This window comes from Atractosteus spatula, chromosome 7 (assembly GCF_055471065.1).
Source record: "Atractosteus spatula isolate fAtrSpa1 chromosome 7, fAtrSpa1.hap1, whole genome shotgun sequence".
In the NCBI taxonomy this organism is placed as follows: domain Eukaryota; kingdom Metazoa; phylum Chordata; class Actinopteri; order Semionotiformes; family Lepisosteidae; genus Atractosteus; species Atractosteus spatula.
Genome location: NC_142712.1, coordinates 49,479,868 through 49,503,274, shown reverse-complemented (window position 1 = coordinate 49,503,274; position 23,407 = coordinate 49,479,868). Strand labels below are relative to the sequence as shown.

At 39.2% G+C, this 23,407-nt stretch overlaps 1 protein-coding gene across 6 annotated transcripts in view; it reads left to right on the top strand.

Annotated features, from left to right (window-relative positions):
* Positions 1-23,407, top strand: part of tjp1a (tight junction protein 1a) — a 68,332-nt gene extending 44,925 nt beyond the window's left edge. For 3 of the 6 annotated variants that reach the window (XM_088920879.1, XM_088920875.1, XM_088920874.1), the window contains exons 9-28: positions 1,102-1,241; positions 2,151-2,256; positions 2,508-2,658; positions 4,063-4,171; positions 4,543-4,762; positions 5,207-5,391; positions 5,611-5,706; positions 6,442-6,524; positions 6,976-7,186; positions 7,841-7,941; positions 8,105-8,455; positions 8,917-9,150; positions 10,095-10,991; positions 12,508-12,602; positions 13,329-13,535; positions 17,823-17,977; positions 18,370-18,853; positions 19,072-19,289; positions 19,882-20,025; positions 21,842-23,407. In XM_088920879.1, the coding sequence (XP_088777005.1) occupies positions 1,102-1,241; positions 2,151-2,256; positions 2,508-2,658; positions 4,063-4,171; positions 4,543-4,762; positions 5,207-5,391; positions 5,611-5,706; positions 6,442-6,524; positions 6,976-7,186; positions 7,841-7,941; positions 8,105-8,455; positions 8,917-9,150; positions 10,095-10,991; positions 12,508-12,602; positions 13,329-13,535; positions 17,823-17,977; positions 18,370-18,853; positions 19,072-19,289; positions 19,882-20,025; positions 21,842-21,936 (4,282 nt within the window). In that variant the 3' untranslated portion in view covers positions 21,937-23,407. The remainder of the gene's footprint in view (positions 1-1,101; positions 1,242-2,150; positions 2,257-2,507; positions 2,659-4,062; positions 4,172-4,542; positions 4,763-5,206; positions 5,392-5,610; positions 5,707-6,441; positions 6,525-6,975; positions 7,187-7,840; positions 7,942-8,104; positions 8,456-8,916; positions 9,151-10,094; positions 10,992-12,507; positions 12,603-13,328; positions 13,536-17,822; positions 17,978-18,369; positions 18,854-19,071; positions 19,290-19,881; positions 20,026-21,841) is intronic. The other 3 variants (XM_088920880.1, XM_088920877.1, XM_088920876.1) reach the window with 2 other exon arrangements.

Below are 23,407 nucleotides of genomic sequence, written 5' to 3'. Positions count from 1 at the left end.
TGATGTTATGCTGGTGTATTCTTCTCTTAATGGAGAAGAACATCCTGGAGAGCGTTCCTGATCTGTTCAACAGTCGAAAAGGGTTTTTTTTTTCATGATTTAAAATATTGTTTGCTCATCCACTACTGTGGTCTACCAGGTCGTTTACTATTGCTAAGCTCACTGGTGCATTCTTGCTTCTTAACAATGTACCAAACGGTTGATTTTGACACCTAGTATTTTGGCTATGTCTCTGATTTATTCTGATTTTTCAGCCTCATGATGGCCAGCTTTAAATGGCTTTAAGAAACAACTTGGCCAGTTGTGCAGCCAATTGTGTAATTACTTTTGGTCCCCAAAAATGGGAGGACTATGTATAAAAAGGGCTGTGGTTCCTATAGTATATGGTTCACCCAATATAGATGTAAATACCCTTGAATTAAAGCTGACATTCTGCTCTTTAACCTCATAGTAATTGTTTTAATTAAAATCCAATGTGGTGGAGTACAGAGCCAAAACAACAAAAATTGTGTCACTGTCCAAATACTTATGGACTGCACTGTATGTATAAGATAGAGCTTGCTTAGCTTATTTCGTTACTAGGTTTATAGTTCCTGTGTAGTTTTATCTGATTTGAAGACAACCGTGTATAAAAAGGTCACAGAATTTATCATTCTTTTTCCCTTGAGCTCAAGAGTCTAAATTTAGAGGTTAACAGGCATAAAAGCAAAGCAGTAGCATTCAGGACTCATTCACATTTACTGTAGGACCACACCCAGTGTGATAATCATCATTTTAATAGCGAATCTTTTGACTGCCCTCCTGTTTCTACTGTTCAACCTTATCTCTCGCACCATACCATTTCCTAATAGAATAGTGCTTATTTAAAAAAATGAAATAAGAATGGTCTTTGTTAAAAGGAGGCTTGTCTTAAACTTAGTTAACAGTGCCCCTCTGTGGTATGCTATAGAGCAAGGCTTGTTTTAGTTGTTTTGGATCTTGCCGGTACTGATGCAAAACAGTTTTTAAAACACTAGGTTAGTTTCAGAAATGCTGTGATCATCAAACCTTAGTAGTGTTTTTTTACTCTTATTTTAATAACAATGTAATTTGTTTCTACAGCCTCAGAAGTCGGGATGAAGAGAGAATTTCAAAACCTGGGGCGATATCAACTCCTATTAAAATCGCAGAAGAAGCTGTAATTTCAAAGCCAGTGGAGCAGCCTGTGGTCAAAGAAGAGAAACAGATCCCTCCTCTGCCAGGTCAGGGCAGCAGATGCATCATGCATGGCTCAGAGCCTGTTGCGTTTTAAAATAGATGCGTCTAGACTGCTAAGTTTTCCGTGCTTTCCCCTCCCCAGTTTGGAATGCCGAATTCCAGCCTCACCTTCTTGCTTTACATTGAAGTGACACTTGTGCCCTTCCAGCTCACTTGACTGATCAGTCTTCTGTCACTTACTGGCCCTTATTACTGAGACTGCAGGAGTTCCTGAGCCTGGTACAGTTTGTGATAAGGGTTCTGTTTAATGTCGAAGTCCCACAGATGTTTCTTACAAAACAGAAATCTAATCAACTTAATCAGGGGTTGGCTTGTTTGCTGTACTAAGTAATTATAAAAAGATTAATAAAAAGACTTATCCTGTTAGGCACTAAATTGGGTTTCTTTTAGTCAGTAGCTGCATTAAGTTTTTTTCCTTAAAACTTAATTACTGTATTCATCTGTATTGACACTGTGCATCACTTTATTCCACAGTACAGTAGTTGTAACTTCAAGACTGGAATGTCAGAATGAGGTCAAGTTTCCTACTTGTCTAATTACTTTTTAAATGTTTTTGCTAGACGTTATTTTTCTTCATTTTTTTGTTCTTTCAAGTTCCTTGGATCCGTTAGCTGTTACTATTAAATGAGTTAGTTGGGACAAATAGCTTCCTCTTGGTTGTAACATTCCTTGCATTTCTCCGTTTATCCTTAAACATTTTAGTGAAGAAGGCATGCATATTTGTTGTTTTTTTTGCAAAAGTTTGAAAAGACATGCAAAACTGTCAGTAATTACTTTGTGCTACACATAATTTAATTTGAAAATAAGCACAGCATCTAGTCTGGTAGCAAATGCTCACGTGTTGTGCACAAGGCGTATGGATCAGTTTCTGACTGTCTTGTCTGTGTGCTCAGAGCCGAAGCCTGTGTACGCCCAGCCTGGCCAGCCAGATGTGGATCTCCCCGTCAGCCCCTCGGATGCCCCTATCCCCAATGCAGCACATGACGATGGCATGCTCCGGTACGCCGCTTTCCTTTGATTGGGGAAAATAGGTCTCTCATCACTGCTTTTTACCCTTTTTAACTTAAAGCAAATAAGATGTGGTGCTTCTCCATTTGCAGGTAAATATTTCCCACTCCATCAGATGCATTTAATGGCCAAACATTTCTGCAGTATGGGAATTTGTTGAACACATTATTACCACCGAGAAGACACATTCGTAATTCTGCTGCATTCTTTCTGTAACCTAACCCGATCTTTTTTCCTTTTAGACCAAGCATGAAGCTCGTGAAGTTTAAGAAGGGGGAGAGTGTGGGCTTGCGCCTGGCGGGGGGCAATGACGTGGGGATATTCGTGGCTGGTGTGCTGGAAGACAGTCCTGCTGCGAAAGAAGGCTTGGAGGAGGGTGATCAGATACTCAGGGTGAGGAACAGGGCGCTGTGTCTAGAATATAGACTCGGTCTCGACAGCCCTCTAAATCTGATCAAGACTAGCAGGGTGACTCTTTGAAGATACAGAAAAACAATTGCTTGTGGCATATTTAAAATTGGATTTAAATATTTAATATTGGATTTAATATTGTAACATTGATTTGTACAATCTACACCTTTAGGTTGTAGGTATTTAAAATAGTCTGGTTTTAGCTAGTCTAAATTAGCATTGGTTGGCAGAAGTGAGTTACCTCTTTCAGTGTTGTTCAGATAGTGTGAAACCTGCACAGGTCTGAAATGCAACACTTGAAATTTGAATGACCATATAAAAAATTTTTGAAAATTGCTACATTTTGCATGTTGTGCAGAATTTTACAAGCGGGTGTAATGAAAATGCACTAGGAGCGTTCTGAAGCATTTCAAGACAAGATGGGATATTGCTTGCCACTTCTGGAAATCAGTGGCCAGAGAATGATGGCAACCTTTTTAATTTTATGTAATAAGACATTACTTAAAAGTAGGAACTACTGTTACATTACTAACTTATTTGGTAAATTTTATCCAAAGTGGCTAATGTGTGCCCATTTATACAGTTTGGTATGTTATCAGTACAGAGTGAAAAGTACCTTGCTCAAGCTGTGCCCCACTTGGGATTTGAACCCATGACCTTTCAGTGATGAGAATGGAGCACTAACCATTAGCCCACACTGCTGCCTCGTGTTGTCCAGTCTGCTATTTATTTGGATTTCTTATGTGCATTTAGAATAAAAGCTTAGGATTATAACTTCATTTCTCCTCAGTACAGTGCATTCGTATGAGTTGTGCAGTTGTGAAGTAGAGTGGTTATGTCAATGACGCTGATGCAGGATCCAAGGTAGTTTATCCAAGTAGCTTTATGTATACCTGTACCAATCTACAGACTGCTTGAATTTCAGAAGTTTAGTAGTTTTATTATTTTTCCAAGGAAGTATGTTTACCGCTGCTAATTATTTTGAAAATCATTTGAAGCAGCTAACAAGAAAATACAGATTGGTCTGCACTGATTTCACTAAGCATTTCTGCCTATTTTCAGCCCTGTCATACTCATGTTAACAGCTGAAGAACTTGAATGTTCTGTAAATACTGTTTTCAGGATATTACTTCACATGTTGTTTTGTTCTCAAGGCCTGCAAAAATGTATGTTTCCTAGTCTTATTCTTTTCAAGATAAAGATCAGCATTGTAACCTCGAGTTAAAGAAATGATGTCAGTTAATGGCTTCATTTGTATTTTTTATAACCCCACTTTCTTTTCAAAAATAAGCATTTTATAATCCTACTGGGGAAAGGACACAAGGAAACAATGAAACGTAGAGTGAACTGTAACATAGTGCCAGCTCTGTTCTTTGTTTTCTTTAGGTAAACAATGTTGACTTCGCAAATATAATCCGAGAGGAGGCAGTTCTGTTTCTCCTTGATCTTCCCAGAGGTGAAGAGGTGACCATTTTGGCTCAGAAAAAGAAAGACGGTGAGTAAGATCTATTATTTCTTATAAAAAGCTGCACCCTGTTCCAGATGTTCTGACTCACTAGAACAGTCCGTTTTCTGGAAATGCAAACATGAATTTATTTAGTCCTATTATCTATTTGATACATTGGTTTATTATTTTTCTGGAAGCTTTGGTATGTTTGCCATCAGTACTCCTTAGGTCCACGTACTCCTCAGTTAGAGGATTAAACAAGAATTGCTAATTAGCAATGGTATGTTGGTGTTGCTGGTGTTTACTGTAAAAACTATCTTGCAGGCATCCTGATAATATGGTACAGTACTTGTATCACAGTTGCTCTGCGCATAACAGTTTTCTAAGACCTTTTTCTATTTGTTGTTTCTAAATTGTAGTTTACAGAAGAATAGTAGAGTCGGATGTAGGGGATTCTTTCTACATCAGGACCCACTTTGAATATGAAAAAGAGTCTCCTTACGGACTGAGTTTCAACAAGGGAGAGGTGTTCCGTGTGGTTGATACTCTGTATAATGGAAAGCTGGGCTCGTGGCTGGCAATACGCATTGGCAAAAACCACCAGGAAGTTGAAAGAGGAATCATTCCTAACAAAAACAGGTGTGTATGTGCTAAGAAACAAATGCAACTTCTCTGTTTTTTTTTATGTTGTTGTCCCAATTACATGGCAGTCTGTTTGGTCTCAATCCTTTGATTATGCTTACCAGTCTTGTTAAACTGTCATTTCTTTGTCTTAGTGCTGAGGTAACCTGCAGGGTAAAAACAGTGGGAACGCATCGTGTTCTGTTACCAAAGATCATTTCATCATCCTTCGTTTCATTCTACAGTATAAAATTAATAACAGTATGCAGTGTGGATACCCATTAAGTCCTAAGCTGATATTAGCAAAATAATATGTACACAAGCTACAGTAATTTGTTTAGTCTGTTTCACCTTGAAAATGCCTAAACACAGCTCTTTTGGAACATGCTTTTAGAAACGGAAGGATCACCCTTCTTTATATTGAACGCATTTGTCTGTCTTTTTGATCTGATGTACATGAAGAGCCGAGCAGCTGTCCAGCGTTCAGTACACTCTTCCCAAGACGGCGGGAGGGGACCGTGCGGACTTCTGGCGATTCCGTGGCCTTCGCAGTTCCAAAAGGAACCTCAGGAAAAGTCGTGAGGACCTTTCTGCACAGCCTGTTCAGACCAAGTTCCCGGCTTACGAGCGGGTGGTGCTCAGAGAAGGTAAAGGCGGAAAATATCCATGATGGTTACATATCGATCAGAAAGTTCTTCAAAGATCAAAACAATTTGACCTTAGTTCAGTCCCCCATTTCTGCATCGGATGGGGTCGGGTCTTGGAGACTGTTCATATCCGATGATAGTTTCTGATATTTGCTCATCAAGTGTTAATGTGTTTCTGTTGAATGCGACACGTGTTATAATGTCCTGTCCTGTGTTCAGCTGGGTTCCTCCGGCCAGTGGTTATCTTTGGCCCCATTGCTGACGTGGCTCGTGAGAAGCTGGCCAGGGAGGAGCCTGAAATATTTGAGCTGGCAAGTGAGTATATCACATCTAATTTTTATGGAGTAATGGTAAAAAAAAACATAAGACAAGATGTGTGTAATTTCAGTCAATACTTGTCATTTCTGAATAAATAGTACTTATTGTGGAGTGTGGCCTCTTTTTAAATGTGTTGTAAAAATAGCATTAAAGAGGAGTTGCTGGCAGTACTGTGACAACTACATACAGCTGTTTTTGCCTTTTTTAACGAATATGTAAGGTGTTTATACTGAGAAATGAAAAGGGTTTTTTGCAGTTCTATGTTGCTTTTCAAAAGCTGCATAGTTAATTTAATCATATCAAGCTTTCGGTGATAATTTTTTTTTTAATTGTATCCTTTGAGGGTGATTATTTGCTAAAATTAAATCTAGAAAAATGTTATTCTTACTCTAAGGAGATATTACATTTCTTCCATTAACTTTCTCAAGCTTTGACTATTTTGAGATAGTTTTTCTCAGTATTTAAGGTCAGCTATAAATAGATGGTTGTCCTGAAAAGCAAACCACTGGATAACTTATATAGTGAGTCAATACTGATGTCCTCATAGTATGACAAACATACAATTGATATTTTTTAATACTTAAATAATAAGATAATTCTTAATATTTTATGCAAACTCCCTACTTTAACTTAATAATGAACTTGTCAACACAACTGGGGTTTGTGCACAGCGCCAATTTGTCTTGGGAGAAAAACAGTTTGAAGTTAAGGAAATGCTTCCGTTCTTTGCAGAGAGTGAACCGAGGGACGCAGGAACTGATCAGAGAAGTTCTGGCATCATACGTCTCCACACTATCAAACAGATCATTGACAGAGTGAGTGTCGCTGCTGTTGGGCCCAAGACACCTTGCAGACTATTGCTGTGAAATGGTGCTAGAGATCACAATATTACATACAAAATGTTATATTGGGGTTATGGAAATATTGAGTCATTGGGGGAAAAATGGATTTACACTTTCATTAAAAAAAAAGTAGGACACTGCATTAGAAATCTTGAATTTTAATGTTATGTAGTCACATCTATAAATACATTTTTACAACACTTTCACAGTAATAAATGAGTCTGACCTTCAGTGAATTTAAATGTGCTCAGTGATTTTCGCTTAAATCACATTATAGTAGTTCAATGAGGAAAAAGTACACTTTGGCTGTAATATTTTGCTTTTTACCCTTTTGATGTTGTGTTTATATAGTTATTAATCTTAAATACAGTATTGTGAACACTTTTTTTTTGCTCTTCCTAATGCTGATTTGTTCATTCTGAAGGATAAGCATGCAGTGTTGGACATCACCCCCAATGCAGTGGACAGACTGAACTATGCTCAGTGGTATCCAATTGTAGTGTTCCTGAACCCAGATAGTAAGCAGGGAGTTAAAAACATGAGAACGAGGCTGTGCCCAGAATCAAGAAAGAGCGCCAGGAAGCTTTATGAACGTGCCCTTAAGCTGAGGAAAAACAACCACCATCTTTTCACAAGTAAGTGGGTAGGGGCTTGTCAATATAGTCAAGGAAAGGGGAATGTGTTCTCTCCATTAGTGCGTTGTACAGACACATTATTTCTTGGACTTTACAATGACATGCCTCTTCAAGATTGCTTAGCTACACTCTCTGAGAGTTCATTATGCATTCTGCGCACGCTGAGCACTGTGTGAAATGTGGCATGTTCCTAATTATTGGAGTCTGCCAGGGAAACAAAACTCTTCTTCCAGAACTGGCGCTCTGAACTGCTGTGTGACACAGGCTGAAGTGGCAAATGTTATTTTTAGAACATCCTTAACGTTTCAGTTCTTGTTAAAAGGGGACGGCACCAATAAATGGATTTGGTGATGATTAGATTTTTCCTGAGCCCTTGGCCCCTAAAGATGCTATCTACACATAGAGGTTATAAAATTTAAAAGGTCATGACATGGGATGTGCAAGGCTCCATAATCTAGGGAAGAGAATTTTCTGTTCATCTTATCCATGTAGTCAAGCTTTAGTTTCACATTTAGTCAGATGGAAATATTACTCTGTCAGTGCTATAATATTAAATATAATATTAAATAACAGTGATGTAATATTAAATATTATGAGTTCTGACATTCTCATTATTGTATGATCTTTTCTGATTTCCTATCTGGTGTTTTTCAGCTACTATCAATATGAATTCTATGAACGATGGATGGTATGGAGCACTAAAGGAGACTGTACAACAGCAGCAGAACCAGTTGGTATGGGTCTCGGAAGGCAAGGTGAGCATGTACTTTCGGGGTTACAAGAGAAATCTTCGAAAACAAGTTTAGTAAGCATCCAGTTTTTTGTAACAAGTTGTAAAACACGTTCTACAGTATGTCCTAATCGTTATGCTCCATGATCCATGTCTGTTTCCATCTTGGTTTCCTCTCTCGCTCTTAGGCGGATGGTGCTCCCGATGACGACCTGGACTTGCACGATGACCGGCTGTCCTACCTTTCCGCCCCGGGAAGCGAGTACTCCATGTACAGCACTGACAGTCGGCACACGTCTGACTACGAGGACACGGACACTGAGGGCGGTGCCTACACTGACCAAGAGCTGGACGAGACTCTCAACGACGAAGTGGGGCCGCCAGCCGAGCCAGCCATTACCAGATCTTCGGAGCCGGTGCGTGATGATCCGTCTGTTCTCCAGGATCCTCAGGGATACCCATCTTACCAGCACTCAGTGCAGGCTGATGTGCCCAACCGGATAGACCCAGCAGGATTCAAGATGCCAGCACCACAGCAGGTAATGAGAGCCTCAGTAGTTGAATATTTAGTTGAAGTATTTCAGTAGGAAGATGTGAAAAAATACTTTTTATAGTATGTCAAAGAACTTGGAATTACATTTCCTGCCTGACAACTGTCTCTACATAATGTTTATTGTACTGTTGCTGGAAGATTTAGTGATATTTGTCTCTATGGACTTTGGTTGTAGTTTTTATTTTAAATTAAATCCGATACCAGAAATGATCATGTGCAAACCAAATTATAATATTCCATTTATACTTTATACTGTATGCTGTTATTACATTTAGTTGTTATTAGTAAAGAGAATTTTTTTGTAGATACATTTTTGATTGGTTATCTAATCTAATGGAACATGAATTGATGCAGTTTATCAATTTCAAACAGCAGTTTGTTTAAAAAAAATTGTGCTGCTGCATTACACCAGTAATGTATTAAACAATCTTAAACACTACTTCACAGAAAACAGAGGCTGTTCCCGCCATGCCTAACCTACCCCATCAACCTGAGCCTATTGCTGTTGTGACAGCGCCATCTGCTGTTGACCACTCTGTATATGCACCTGAGGAGCCTCCTGCTGCTCCTCTCAGCAGCTACAGCCCCCAGGCTGGTCCACTTAGGAAGCCTGCCCCTGAGCTAGCTCAGGCAATGCCAAATGATCCCCATCAATCTGGACTGCCCATTACAGAACCAAAGGTACCAGTGCTACCCCCCTCTCTTCAGATGCTGCCTCTTGCCATGCTTACACTCTTCACACCTTGTGCATGAACTTTTTATCTGCCTACCTTCTTGAATGCTTTTGAGAACCGAAACACTATGCTTGGAAAAATTTCTGCTGCATCTTCACACACAAGAAAAAGAGCTTTTCACAGTTGCTTGTTTATTTTGCATGGTTAAAAATGCCTTTTTTGTCCGGGGGAAAAAATAGGATGACTTAACTGTCATCAGTTTCATTGACTTGACTCTGAAGCTGCACATTCCGTGATAATGAATCTTATAAAGTACCTCTAGTGCGTACCTGCAGCCTGATTTGTAGCCAATACAATTGGATCCATATCAGGATCTCTTAATGGATAAAGGAGGGATGACTGGCTAAAACTGGCATGTTAAAATTAAATGCTGTATTTCCATCAAGAATTGAGATTCAATTTTTTATCCAAATGATTGATTGAAAGGCTACTTATCAGACTCCATGTTATTTAAAAACGTTTGAAACGTCTAAAAAGGTAAGTAATGCCTTGTTTACCTTCTGAGGTGGTAGTGTATCAAAACATTTACATTTTTACGTTAGATATGCAGATGTTGTACAGTGCTGTCCTGCTGAAAAGCATTTGGAGAAAGTTTCAGAATTTATCAAATGGAATTTGAAAAAGAAATGTATAGAGGGTGCTTGCAAAAGTGTTTTCTGCAATAGCGTGGTACTGAAACAGAAGAATTTGCCTTACTTTAATTGGGCTTAAACATTCTGTAGTTGCTGCCTCTGTTCTGGGTTTCCCACTGTGGCTACTTTCAAGCCTTGTGTGTGTTCTGTCAGTTTTTTTCTGTAATCTGTGGCTAAAGCTGTACCTGTTTTAAATTTAATTATAAAGATTTTAAGATTGTTTTGTGTTTTAATGTTTTTTTTTTCTCTTTTTCAATAGATGTATAAGAAAGATCTTTATGGTATGGAAGAGCCAGCAAGGCAGAATCATGGCATGAAGCAGCCCGTCATAGGCCATCCCATGCAGAGATATGACAAAGAGCAACCTCTGAACTACGATCCACAGCCTCAGTACCAGGATGAACAGCCATACAGAGATTACGATCATCCGCCATACAGATACGATTCTGCGGGCAATTACATGGAACCAAAGTCTCGCAGCTATGACTCGCACCTACACTATGAAAACCGAGTGCCTCACTACGACGATCAGTGGTCACACTATGATCAAAACCCTCCTCAGGCTTACACGGCCCGAACTCCGTACGAGAACCAGCACCCCCAGAGCTATGAACCTAGGCCCCCCTATGAGGAGAGTGCAGAGCGTGAGTACAGCCCCACTCAGCCTCGTTATGAAGAGTCACCCCCTGTAGGATATGATAGTCGGCCGCGCTATGAGCCACCAGCAAAAAGCTACGGCAAGCCGCTTCAGCCACGTTACGAAGAGCAGCCTCCCGTTGGCTATGAAGCGCGCCCCAGGTATGAGCCTGAACCGCATGCCTTCCCCCCTCCTGTCTCCCGGTCGCCCGAACCCAAGCAGTACTACGACCCTCAGGTCAGGCCCTATGCTCAGGGGCCCCAGCGGCCATATAAATTAGGACAGTACGAGCCTCCGCTAAATGCAGAGCCTCCCCTGCCGCCACTGCCACAGGTGCAGCCTAAATCAGAAGCTCCACCTGTGTCCAGTAAACCGCTGCCCCCGCCACCGGCAGCTGACCAGGATGACGACCCAGCCATGAAGCCGCAGTCGGTGCTCACCAGAGTCAAGATGTTTGAGAACAAGAGGTCAGCATCTGTGGACCGGGCCAGGGAGGCTGGGGACTCTGCTGTCATCAAGGTGGGTAGTAACCACATGGCATCTCTAACACTTGATAGTTATTTCTATCAGACTTTTCATGAGCCTAGCTTAAGGCAATCAGACAGAATACTTTGTTTTTCTATCTGGATGCTATGCAGATATGTAAAGGAGATAGCGTTGGGATGTTTTTAATGTACTTTTATATGCACACCTTAACCCAAAACGTTTGTCGGAAGCTAATCTACTCAGAGTGGTAACAGATGGTGATTTTTACTGCTCTCAGCCTAAGCAAATGCAAAGGATGAATTAGAAACATTGTAAAATTTTTGTTGAACTCAGGGGCTATAGGTGTTCTTGTGCTCTTTGATCTTAGCGTGGTTTTTGATATTTTAAATCATTCAGTATTTACAGTATAGACGGCTTTCCCATTCACACGTCAGCTGTAGTCAGGAATCTGGGAATCACACTTGAACCTCTTTTTTTATTCACCTTAGAAATATTGCCCACATATAGCAATTTCTATCAATGTCTGATGCTGAGTTCTTGATTCATGCATTTATAATAATAATAATAATTGCTTACACTTACATAGCGCTTTTTCTGGACACTCCACTCAAAGCACTTTACAGGTAATGGGGACTCCCCTCCACCACTACCAGTGTGCAGCCCCATCTGGATGATGCGATGGCAGCCATAGTGCGCCAGAACGCTCACCACACATCAGCTATCGGTGGGGAGGAGAGCAGAGTAATGAAGCCAGTTCATAGATGGGGATTATTAGGAGGCCATGATTGGTAAGGGCCAATGGGAAATTTGGCCAGGAGGCCAGGGTTACACCCCTACTCTTTTTGAGAAACGCCCTGGGATTTTTAATGACAAAAGAGTCTGGACCTCGGTTTTATGTCTCATCTGAAGGACGGTGCCTATTTACAGTATAGTGTCAGTTTTTTCTTAGTTTTGCCCAGGAGGTCTCCCATCCAGGTACTGACCAGGCTCACCTGCTTAGCTTCAGTGGGTTGCCAGTTGTGAGTTGCAGAGTGATGTGGCTGCTGGCATCAAGGCTTGAGTTTTGCAACTCGGGGCTCCCGGACACTCTCCTCACTCAGTTCCATTGTGTCCAAAACTCTACAGCTAGACTCTTAGCATTTCACTTCTACACTTAAATTTCTGTATTGGATGCCTGTAAAGTCTCAGACTCAGTATAAGACCTTTTTACTGACTTTTAAGGCTCTGAATCTGGCTCTTTTGGAGGAGTGCCCTTCCTCCAAGAGACAAATTCTTTGACTTTTCAAATCTAAACTTAAAACTTACCTTTTAACTAGGGCCTTTGTCTGATTATTTTACAGTGTACTTGTGTGTTCTTCTTTAATTTTATTTACTATTTTATTTTTTATTTTTCTTTATTGCTATCTATAGTGATGATGATTATTATAACTTCCTAAGTTCAAAGTAACACCTTTAGATTACATAGATACTTTATTGATCCCGTGAGGGAAACGGTTTTAGACAAGTTAATGATTTTGCCATCACTCACAAAATGACTTGACTTTAACAGCCTGCTGAAGTTGCCCCTAAACCTGTGATTGGCCCAGGCCCAGTTCCTAAGGCCAACTCTCTGAGCCACCTGGACCAGGAGAAGACTTCATACAGGTACAAGAGCTGTAGTAGTAACAATAATAATCTGTCATTTAACAAAAGCTTTTATACAATGCATTTTGCACAGAATAGAATATAGCTGTTTCAGAGTCCATTACTCTAGAATCTTTGGCATACACAATAGTTGCTGCTTTTTAAAATTGTATCTTTGTCGTACCAGCACAGCCTCAGATACAGCCCAACTACTCTTACAGGTAACCAGTCACTCCTCCAAGTTTTTTTGTGGAAGGATTTGAAATTTGAAATTTTAGCTGAGGTCACATGAGGTTTGATTCCTCTAGTCAGGACTGATGAGTATATGAAGATCCCATGTCTTAATATGTAAAGCCAAAGACTTATAAAGTGTTTTCTTTTTTCACATCACTGTATATTATTTTGCAGATCACCTAAAGTATTTGTTTAGTCTTTAAATTTAAAAATGTTATTTTGCAATTTAGTCTTGGGCCTCAAAGGACCAGCTGTGAGTTTTTGTTGGACTGGTTTGTGTGCATAAGGAAACTTGGAATGAAGAGGTTACTTAAAGTAAAACAGTAAACGCAAATGAGATCATCACTAGTAAACACTTGGCAGATGTACTAAATTATTTGGGATTTTTCAATACATAAATCCAACTAATGTCTTTTTGTGTTTTTTTTATTTAAATCTGCTTGTCTTGGCAATCAGGCAATGATTGCACATTCTTAAGTTTCCATTTAATTATATTTCCTTTCTTTGCATCAGGGGCCCAGAGCCACAGAAACCTCAGGTCAAGGCCCCGGAGGATATTGTGCGCTCTAACCACTATGATCCTGATGAGGATGAGGAGTACTACAGGAAGCAGCTTTCCTACTTTGATCGAAGGACCTTCGATAACAAGCCTGCTCCACAGCAGTCTGTCAGCCGCCTCCTGGACCCAGTCAAGCCAGTGCAGCCCAACTACTCTTCCAGGTAACCAGTCTCTCCCCCACGTTTCTTTCTGTGGAAGGATTTGAAATTATAATTGTGCTTTAACAACCTCAGTTATCTTTGCTAAAAGAGGACTCTGTATTGGTCCTATCAGTTATTATCTAGACAGAGGATAACATGTCTTAAAACGGCTGTTTCTTTACAAGTGAGCCAAATATTGTATGACTGGTTTATATATTTGTTGTTATTTCCAATTTGACTGTTTGCTTCAGACAGAGAAGCTTGTTTCCTTAGCTGCCTTCAGTTTTAAAGTACTGACATAAGCCAGTGTCGGGTATAATTAGTTTTTGTTGAAATCCGAAGTCTGGAAGAAAGTTAATTAGCTCAGATCTTGATTTTCCTGTTAAAAGATAAGCAGAATGAGATGCATTTTGCTTCCTGAAGTGCAGTACTCTCAAAACTCCTCTAGCATTTGGCACTTCTTTCCTTCTTCAGAGCTGATGTTTTATTTCTGGCAGTAAACATGATATTTCTGGCCATACATTTTCAGAAGGAAACGTTTCCAGAGTTAAGGGTTCCGAAAACCTCAAAGCTGTACTGTTTGAGTAAGAATATTGTTTTTTGTTAGTCTAGTTACGAACTTAAAATTTCGATGCAGGTCAGCAGTTTAAATCTTTTCTGTTTCCTTAAAAATATGAAAAGCCTGAGCAGAGAGACTTTAAGAAGCTTGTAGTGACCTATAAAAGTTGAAAGCTCTCCTTCTGTCCTTCCTTGTGCACAATGTACTGAAGATTTGGGTTATATAAATAGTTGTTGGTTTTTACTTTAGGCAGAATCTGGGCGGCTTGTCCTCTTTTATAGAAGAATTACTGAGTTTGCCCACAGGGATAATTTGGTCACATGTTTATATATTTCAATTATTACTTTTTCTATATGAAAGTTTCCTTCTAGGAGTAAACTGAATATTCTGCTTGGTACAACAAAGAGACTTTCTTCTTTAATTGCTGCTTTGTAGTCAGTTAGCCCAGCAGGCTTCTACTGGCCTTAGGGGTGTGTGATGCATGAAGGTCACCTCCCCCTTTCTAATCTGTCATTGGTCACACATGACGCAATCAAGTAACCACAGCCTGTTTGTCTTGTGCACAGCCCTTCAGAAGGACCCTAAAAGTCAGTTTGAGTGCTTTTCAGATTCACCTAGCACAGTAGTTCTCAAGCTTTTTTGGACCAAATTCCACCCCTGATCAAACCAAAGCATTCAAGTACCACCTACAAATCTTCTCATAGGAACTCCAGAAAATCTCAATGACCAGCATGAGCACGTGTGTACACACACTCACATACACATATAATAAATATTATAATAATAAACTCTATTTGATATAGCACCTTTAAAGGTGGCTTCTAAAAGCGCTTTACAGAATGACAAAAGGAACAACAACAATTAAAAATAAACATTAAAAAAGCACCATTTCAGTGAGAGGGGTGAGCCTGTTTAGTCGAGCAAAGCAGATGTGAATTCATTGGTCGAGCCTTGATACAATTCACAACAGAGTCTAACAGATTTTAAATTGTCAAGCATTTTCTTGACGGCAAAGGCCTCGCGGTGGATGCTGCAGTTCATATCTGGAGCAACCTCTCTTAATTCGTGCAACTACACCGCTGTGTCGGCTTGTCATCCCTCTAGCACCGTCTGTACAAACTCTGACACTTTTTGTCCTGTCGAGGCCATTCTCTTCAATAAATTCATTCAGAAGCTGAAATATGTGCTCTCCTGTAGTTCCTGTTGATAGCGGCTTACAGAACATAAAGTCCTCATGGGACGTACTCGTATCGAACGTAAACGAGCAAATTGGCCAAATCACGACATCTACAGACTCATTTCATATTTAATATCTTTCAGAGGGGGCAGCAGGTCGAGCTGTTTAGCGGCCTTTTCTCCACACACAATACTTGTCAGCTCTTTTGCCAACGGTAAACAAAGGTCGCAAGCTTGCATTTTTTCCCGTTTCAATTTCAGGAGTCCGTCTCAGAAGTTAAAAGAAGTTTTTATTTCATGCGCATGGGAGCGAACACACAGAAATGCTTGGTGTATTTTTCTCAAATTAACCTAGAACAGTTCTTCTTCTATATTTTTCTGTTATATCACGCTTTCCTGTGCTTACAACATTGGCATTGTTCCAAAATCACGCAGTCTCCTACCTCCCTATTTGCTGGAGATAACTTTTTTAAATACAATTGGCCGCTTTCGTTCGTAGCACGCATTCCTACACAATGGTATAGAATCACGTAGTAGCTCTTGTGTCTACTCGAGTATTAGCACGCGCTGTATCATAGTACGTAGGCTGCGTATTCGACACAAACTAATTTTATTAAAATAGAAAATATGAAAACCCGTCCCAATTTTTCAGTGCACACAACAAAGTTCCAGGGTCATATGGCGTACCGCCTGGCGGCGGGCCTGGTGTTGCCTTATATTTTATAGATGAATAAAGCCTATTGATTTTAGAGGATTTTTAGAAGTAAACAATTATTACTGGTGCACAAAATGTGTATTATAGTATTTAATTGCTAATCGAGGTGCTAAAATAAGGGTGGCTTATTCTAGGGATGTTGAATTGATAAGGTATGCCTATATGGATGATATGAGAGTAAAGCCAAGGCAGGTCATTTTGCAGTTCATTTGACTGTGAAAATTCATAGTATGATTTGATTCATTTGATTATCACTATGGGTTATAATATATCTGATTTCTCTTTCAAATTAGTAAAAAAGATTAAGCTTCTATCAAAGCTTAGAGCGGAGCATTGTCTTTTTCTTTGTTCATACGTAGGGTCCAACTTATATTGCAGATTGTAGAATTTGTCAGTATCCAACTTCTTTTGCACTGTGAGGCTGATTATCGGGGGAGCATTACAAAATAGACTGTGCATGTCACAGTCTCTTAGGACTTGATGTTTACTTCATAGGATCAGATATTCTATAACTTATTGTACCTGACTTCCCTTCAAAACCAGAAAAGTAGACATCTGTCACTAATAACTACTGACGTACTCAGGCATTTCTCCTCTGATCTCTGTAACCCTTTGTGCATCATCCTGTTAAAAGATCACTGCTTTATAAAAATGTAATTGTGTGCCCTACTTCCTTTGTCAGTCTGCACATACAAGCTGGAAGTTGCTAAGCATTCAAGTAAAGGTGTAAAAATGCCAAACAGGAAGCAGAGACTTGACCTGATAAAATAACACCAGCTGACATATGTTGTCATTGTAGCAACTACAATTGGGAAATGTAGCTCATTTTCACTCCAAGGTCACATTATTCCAAATAATTCTAAAGTTTTTATCTGTTTTAATCATCCTCATTTAATTTAAACCTGGTCAATTACCATGGTGATTGAAATAGATAAAATCGCTTTTTGTCATTTTTCTGGAGATTTACCCACCATTGTGCAGCAGTATTTTCTACTACAATTTAAGTAGTGCTGTTCATTTCATTTTTCTTTATCCTATACATTCAATGGTTTGAAATGATCATTTTCCATTTCTTTCCCTTTGTTTTTACATTTGCTTTGCAAGCACCCACAGTAGATTTCTTGGTTCTTACACTAGCTATGACCACCTGAAAAGGAATCTAAAGGGGTAAGAACACCAGTCCTGCCTTCAGTGTGAGAGTAGTTCAAGTTATCATGATGTTCACAGACGTCCACAAGCTGTATATGCACTCAAAATCATGAATCTAATGTGTATTCCAAATTTATCAATCTGAAAATTTCATAAATTAGATATGTACGATATTATTTGCTTGTTTTAAAAGAATTTGCATTGCTCATGAATAGTTACTGCAAAAAGCTGATGGCACATGGGACTTTTTTTGCTCATCAAAATATTTATGCCATCTGATATTCAAAGATCAGTGCATATTTGACTTATTTGTGGGTGTTTTTTATTTTTATGTTTGCAAGTGTTAAAGATTGCTTCAAGTATCAGTGTTTTTAAAACCATTTAGGTGTTAATCAGCAGAACAATGCTAAAATTAGCAAAAGATGCTATACCTGAAACTTTCTTACAAAAACATTGGTCCTCCTTGATGACTTAATCTTGATGTACTCTCACATCTTGCAAGAAAGGAAAGAATTATTCCGATGATTGAGAACTCTAGGGTGTTTGTGCTGCGCATGTTAAACATTGTGTTTTGTTCATAGACAGTAGTTTTAAACAGAATTTGTGAGTCTCCTAGACATATAATAGACATTGTGTGTGGGTTTGTGGATACCGTAGTTTCTGTTTCAGCTTGTTTATGGAAATTAAAATGATTTCTGTTCCCTGACAGGGGTGAGGCTGTGGAGAAAGTGAGTCCTGCAGAGAAGAGATACGAACCTGTGCCTCAGATCACTCCACCTGCATCTCAGTATGGTCAGCCAGTGCAGCCGCGGCCGGCCCCTTCTGTTCCCCCAGCAGTCCTGCCCAAACCGCTGGCCCCCGAAGGTACCTGACCTGTCTGCCAGCACCACACCCTACTCGCCCTGGGGGCAAAGTGTTTTCCTCCTGCTCTTTTCTGCTTCTTGCCTTCGGACTTGAATTGATTTTTCTGATCATCACTGTGAAAAGTGCATGCAGTGTTTTATTTCAATAGTTAACAACGATAAATTCTGAATTGGAGTATGGTGACTCATTAGTGTGGTAAAATAAAATTTCGCTCTGTAAAGCTGAATGTCTATTAATGAAATCCTTGTCACTATGAAGGACTTTTAATTGAGTTCTGCATATTGTTTTTTGTCAAATAAATTGTGTGTAATAGCAAAAACTGACTTGCTTAGTGAGTATTTTAAATGTAGATCAGAGAGAGAATTCATCTTTGTTTTCCTCTTTACTTTCAGCCAACCCTCTGCCTTTGGAGGCTCTCAGCACCCCCAAGTGCAAGCCGGAGCCCCCTTCCTTGCAGACCGCACCCACATCTCTGAGGCCCAGCAACCGTGAAGACACTGTCCAGTCCAGCTACCTTCCTCAGAAGAGCTTCCCTGAAAAGGCCCCTGTTAATGGCACTGACCAGCCTTCCAAACCAGTCGCAACCAGCTACAATCGCTTCACCCCTAAACCTTACACCAGCTCCGCCCGGCCATTTGAGCGCAAATTTGAGAGCCCGAAATTTAACCACAACCTCTTACCCAATGACACTCAGCAGAAGCCAGAGCCCCTGGTGAAGCCAGTGAGCACTGCCCCTCCACCTCCCTCCAAACCCCAGAGCTCACCACAGTCTGCAGAGCAGGACAGCGGCCTGGACACCTTTTCTCGGCCAGCAGATAACCGACCCAAATACCAGCAAAACAACATCGGTGCTGTGCCCAAGGCTATCCCAGTCAGGTAACAACGAAATTCATACACTTGCAGTGCATTAATTCAACTTGCAGTAAGTGTGTACTGTTTTAATTATTGGTTTTAAGGGAAAACGCAGATTCTCGACATTCTCGGCAGTTTCACGTTTTTGGAGGCAAGAAGACATATTCTGACAGACAAGCACAGTTTCAGACGTGCTGGCCCTTGTTTATATCCTTGACTGTGAGAGGTCTTGTTACCTTTAGCCCCAGTGCACTGGAGGATGACGAGGAGGATGAAGGACACACTGTGGTGGCTACGGCTCGAGGGGTCTTCAACAGCAATGGTGGCGTCCTGAGTTCCATTGAGACGGGGGTCAGTATCATCATTCCACAAGGAGCCATTCCTGAGGGAGTAGAGCAGGAGATCTATTTTAAAGTGTGCAGAGACAACAGCATCCTCCCTCCCTTAGACAAGGAGAAAGGTAAGAAAGGTCTTTCTGTTTTTCCCTTTTATAAGACATTTGTCTGTTACTTGTGTATGGTGTTTCAGAAGCATGTATTTATTTTAAACAGCAAGGTTTAATAAATAACTTGTATTTTATTTCTTAACTTAATAAATAACTTATATTTCCTAAATTTACAATGTTCCTGATTTGCAGCTTCATTCAGCTTATTTTTGCTAAACCAAAGCTACTGAGCGTTAGTTTTTAAATGACGCATTGTATTCAACCTTGTTAACCCCATATTGTTGAAGTGAGTGATGTACCTGAAATAAGGCACTGTCAACATATTAACATCCCATACCTCCAGACCTAGCTAGCTCTTGAAGAGGCTTCTGCATTATTGCCTTCTTCAGGGGTGTCAAAAGGGACTATAATCAAGTTTTGCAAAAGTATGTTTTCAGTGTTACAACATTGCAATCATACAGTCCTGCTGTCTCAGACAGGATTTGTCCTACAATCTTTGTAAAGCAAAGCCATGCCCAGACTCGGTATTTTTAACATGTCTGTTGCGAGATCTGCTGTAATTTGAGACAGCTGTTCTGAGCGGTGACAGATGGCACTGTTGTTCCAGGAGAGACTCTGCTCAGCCCTCTGGTGATGTGTGGCCCTCATGGTCTGAAGTTCCTGAAGCCTGTGGAGCTCCGCTTGCCTCACTGTGCGTCAATGACCCCTGATGGTTGGTCTTTTGCTCTAAAATCCTCCGACTCCTCGTCGGGTATGCTGTCCTCTCTCTTTCCTCTTGGGGTCACTGGGTGCTTTACTTGTGTGGCTTATAATTTGGGTTGTGGGTCACTGCGAAGTTCATTTTCTTTGGTGGTTTCCAGATCAAACTCTTACCTGTGCTATGCTTTCTTTCCAAATCCTGAACCATCTTCATTGTTTAATTGTGCTGTGCAAATCATAGAAGATTAAAACTTTTTAAATATAATATAAATTCAATGATTTTATTATTCATTTGGATGTTCTTTTTAGTCTTCTGAATGCTTTTAGTTTTTTTCCAAATTATAAGGATTAAATTTGTTAACCAGATAGCTACATGTAATTAGCAGGACTCCATAGTTTAAAAGTGTGGTCTGCTTTGAATCTTGATTTTAAAATAGAAATTGAGGTTGGGGCCATTTAGAAATCCCTCATTTAACAGTTATTTTCGTGTAGAAAGAAAAGGCAGTTCAGTTAATAAACCAGTATGTCATAAGTCAAATCTGAAGGAGACTGTTCCTTAAGGATGTGAAACATATAGTGATCTTTTAACCCTTAAAACATACTTAATGTTTCATCTTTTAAAATGCACTCATTGTTAGCATTGCAGATCTGGATTGTGTAACACACTAGTTCATGATTGCATTGTTTTAATCCACATTTGTAACAAGAAAGTGGGATACATCTCATGTTTTTGTTTCTGCTGTATCACATGGTTAAGAAGAAAAAATAGAACAGATTCTTAACAGACCATATTTCTTCTTCACTGTATGATTGGCATTTCTGTGGATTAGTAAGTTAATTACCCAGTCTTGAATTGGAGAACAACTGATAAATTGTACTGTAGTCTCATTTGCTGCCTTACTGTTATTATAGGCAGATTGCTTGGCTGCAGTTTAATCCTCTTAATATACAAGACAATTATTTCAGTTAATTTAGTTTTTGCGTCTTTCTGAAAGTCTCACTTCAGCCAAAGCTTTGAAGTATTTTCCTGTTCTAATTACAGTTTCTATTTCAAAAGCTTGCAAACTGAAATCCTTGCAGCCTAAATTATTCTCACTGCATTTTAGTCTTGTTTAAAGAAACTTCAAATTTTGCTGCTGTTTGTTGGATTTTTTAAGTTTTAGATGTGGGCTATCGTTTATCATTGTCTTACTTTCACAAACTAGAAACAAATTATATACTTTTAGTAGTACACCATATATTATAGAGGCCATAACTTTTGCAATTTAACAGGTTCCTGACCAAAAAATAATTAGAAAGCTCTAAAATGAGAGTTTGATCTGGAGATCTTGTGATAGTGTCTTTCAGTTATGTGAATGGGATATTGACATGTTTTGGGTTTTTATTCAGTACTAGAATCCTAAGCACACACTGAGCAGTGAGTGTGATATGACATTCCTGCAAATAAAACACCAAATGTGTTTAAAAATAATATTGACATTTTAAGTGTAAGGGATGTATAGCTATGTTCTACTCTCAACATTCCAGTTACTGATTGGTTAGGAGTACTACAGTGACTGGAATGGGAGACCTTGCTTTGAGCCCGTTCCGGTATATGACTTAACGCTTTTGAATAGTTGTTTGAATGAAATTAAACTATTAAGCACATACTAAGAAATTAAAAGAAATTTCAAACATCACAGGAAAATTCTGAAGCCTTGTGTTTTTTTAATTTACTGATGCTGCTCATGCTGGATGAAGATATAATAGGGAGAATGTATTCAGTGCCATTGTTAGCAACAGTTTTAACTGTATTGTGGATCAACTGTTTTGTCATCATTCTTATCACTTCACTTTTTTGGATTTTTGTTTTCCTTTTCCTCCTCCAGGTGACCCAAAGAGCTGGCAGAACAAATCCCTTCCCGGAGACCCTAACTATCTTGTTGGAGCAAACTGTGTCTCTGTTCTCATTGACCACTTTTGAAGCGGGGAAGCAGCTGGTCTGTTGGATGTGAAAACTGGGATTTTGAGTCCTTTAGCTGGGACTGAACCACTTAATGAAGTATTAACTGCTCTCTCAGACATTGTTTACTATACTTACAGGAAGGCAGTGTTCAAGTTCTCTTTTAAGTGCTGTTTGTCTAGGTGCTTAAAAGCTTGCAAAGAACTAGACTCTTGAACCATTGTTCAAATGCATGCCCAGTGCCAGAAATTTTTGAATCACATTTTAAGCCAAGTTTCCTAGTTAACTGCTTTTGTGAGGATTTCCATAATTTAGAAGGTTATTAAAGGGGAAGTGGAAGTTAGTTGAAATTGTATCAATAGCATTTTTGTTGCTATTAGATTGACAAAGTGACTGTGGCCACTTAAGAGATTGTGGAGGCTTTGGCAGACTCCACTACTGACGAGTTTTGACGTAGGCAAGCATCTTAAAATGTTTAAAAGGCTGACAGTTGTGAATGGTTTTTAAAATACAGCTTATACTTGTAACAGGCTGTATTTTTTTGGCTTAGCATTAATCATTTTACAGCATTTTACCTTAGAGCATACTGTTTTTTTAATAGCATTGGAACTCTCCCATTTTAAAGGGAACTATGCATGTGCTATGACTATGGTTCAGGTGCCTGCTCAAACTTGTACATTTACTCTCACTCTTATATTAACAAGCAGGGATGCCTTACCCTTATTCACTTTTATTTTGAAGTTTATATATTTTTCTTTACTTAGGGACATTTGATTTTTTAAGTTATGATGATGATAAATTATGAAAGAAGGTATCTTTTTCCATTGTCAACCCATTGTATAAAGTGAACTTGGGTTTAGCACACAAGAACAATAGAGGCTGATGAAGGTATGCTTTCTTTTTTCGCTATGCATTTGATTAAAAACAAGATGCTGAAAGTTTGGCTGTACATACTGCTAGTATTTCGCCTTGGTTCTTGGTTTGTAAATGAACTTTTGTATGTCTTTGTTATTTTGTATAAAACTAAACTGAAAAAATGGTTTCTCAGAAAAGAATATCTTTGTATTCTGGTATACCCTTGAGCCTTGGAACTTGTAACTTAGCAGTAATCCAACTTTTCTACCAATATATACACCCGCACTACATAAACATTTTTATCTGTCACAGAACTTTTTATGCTTATTTACAAAACAAAGTGCTTGGTTTAAGAGAATTTCGAATTCTGTACTTTAAAGGGTCAGCTTTGAGAAGTGTTCCCTTCAGTAATTTGTGATACTGGATGCTGTACTGTGTGCCCTAAAATGTATTTTTGTACTAATAGACAATTTATTATGGCACAGCAGTACTATTTTCTTTAGATATTATAACACTGCTTAAATCCGATATTAACTCTTCACGTGTGGCTGACTTTTTTTCATTTTCTTTATTTTCTTTGCAACACATTTCTAAGTATACCACTGTATGACTTAATAAAATCATTTTTAAAGAAAAA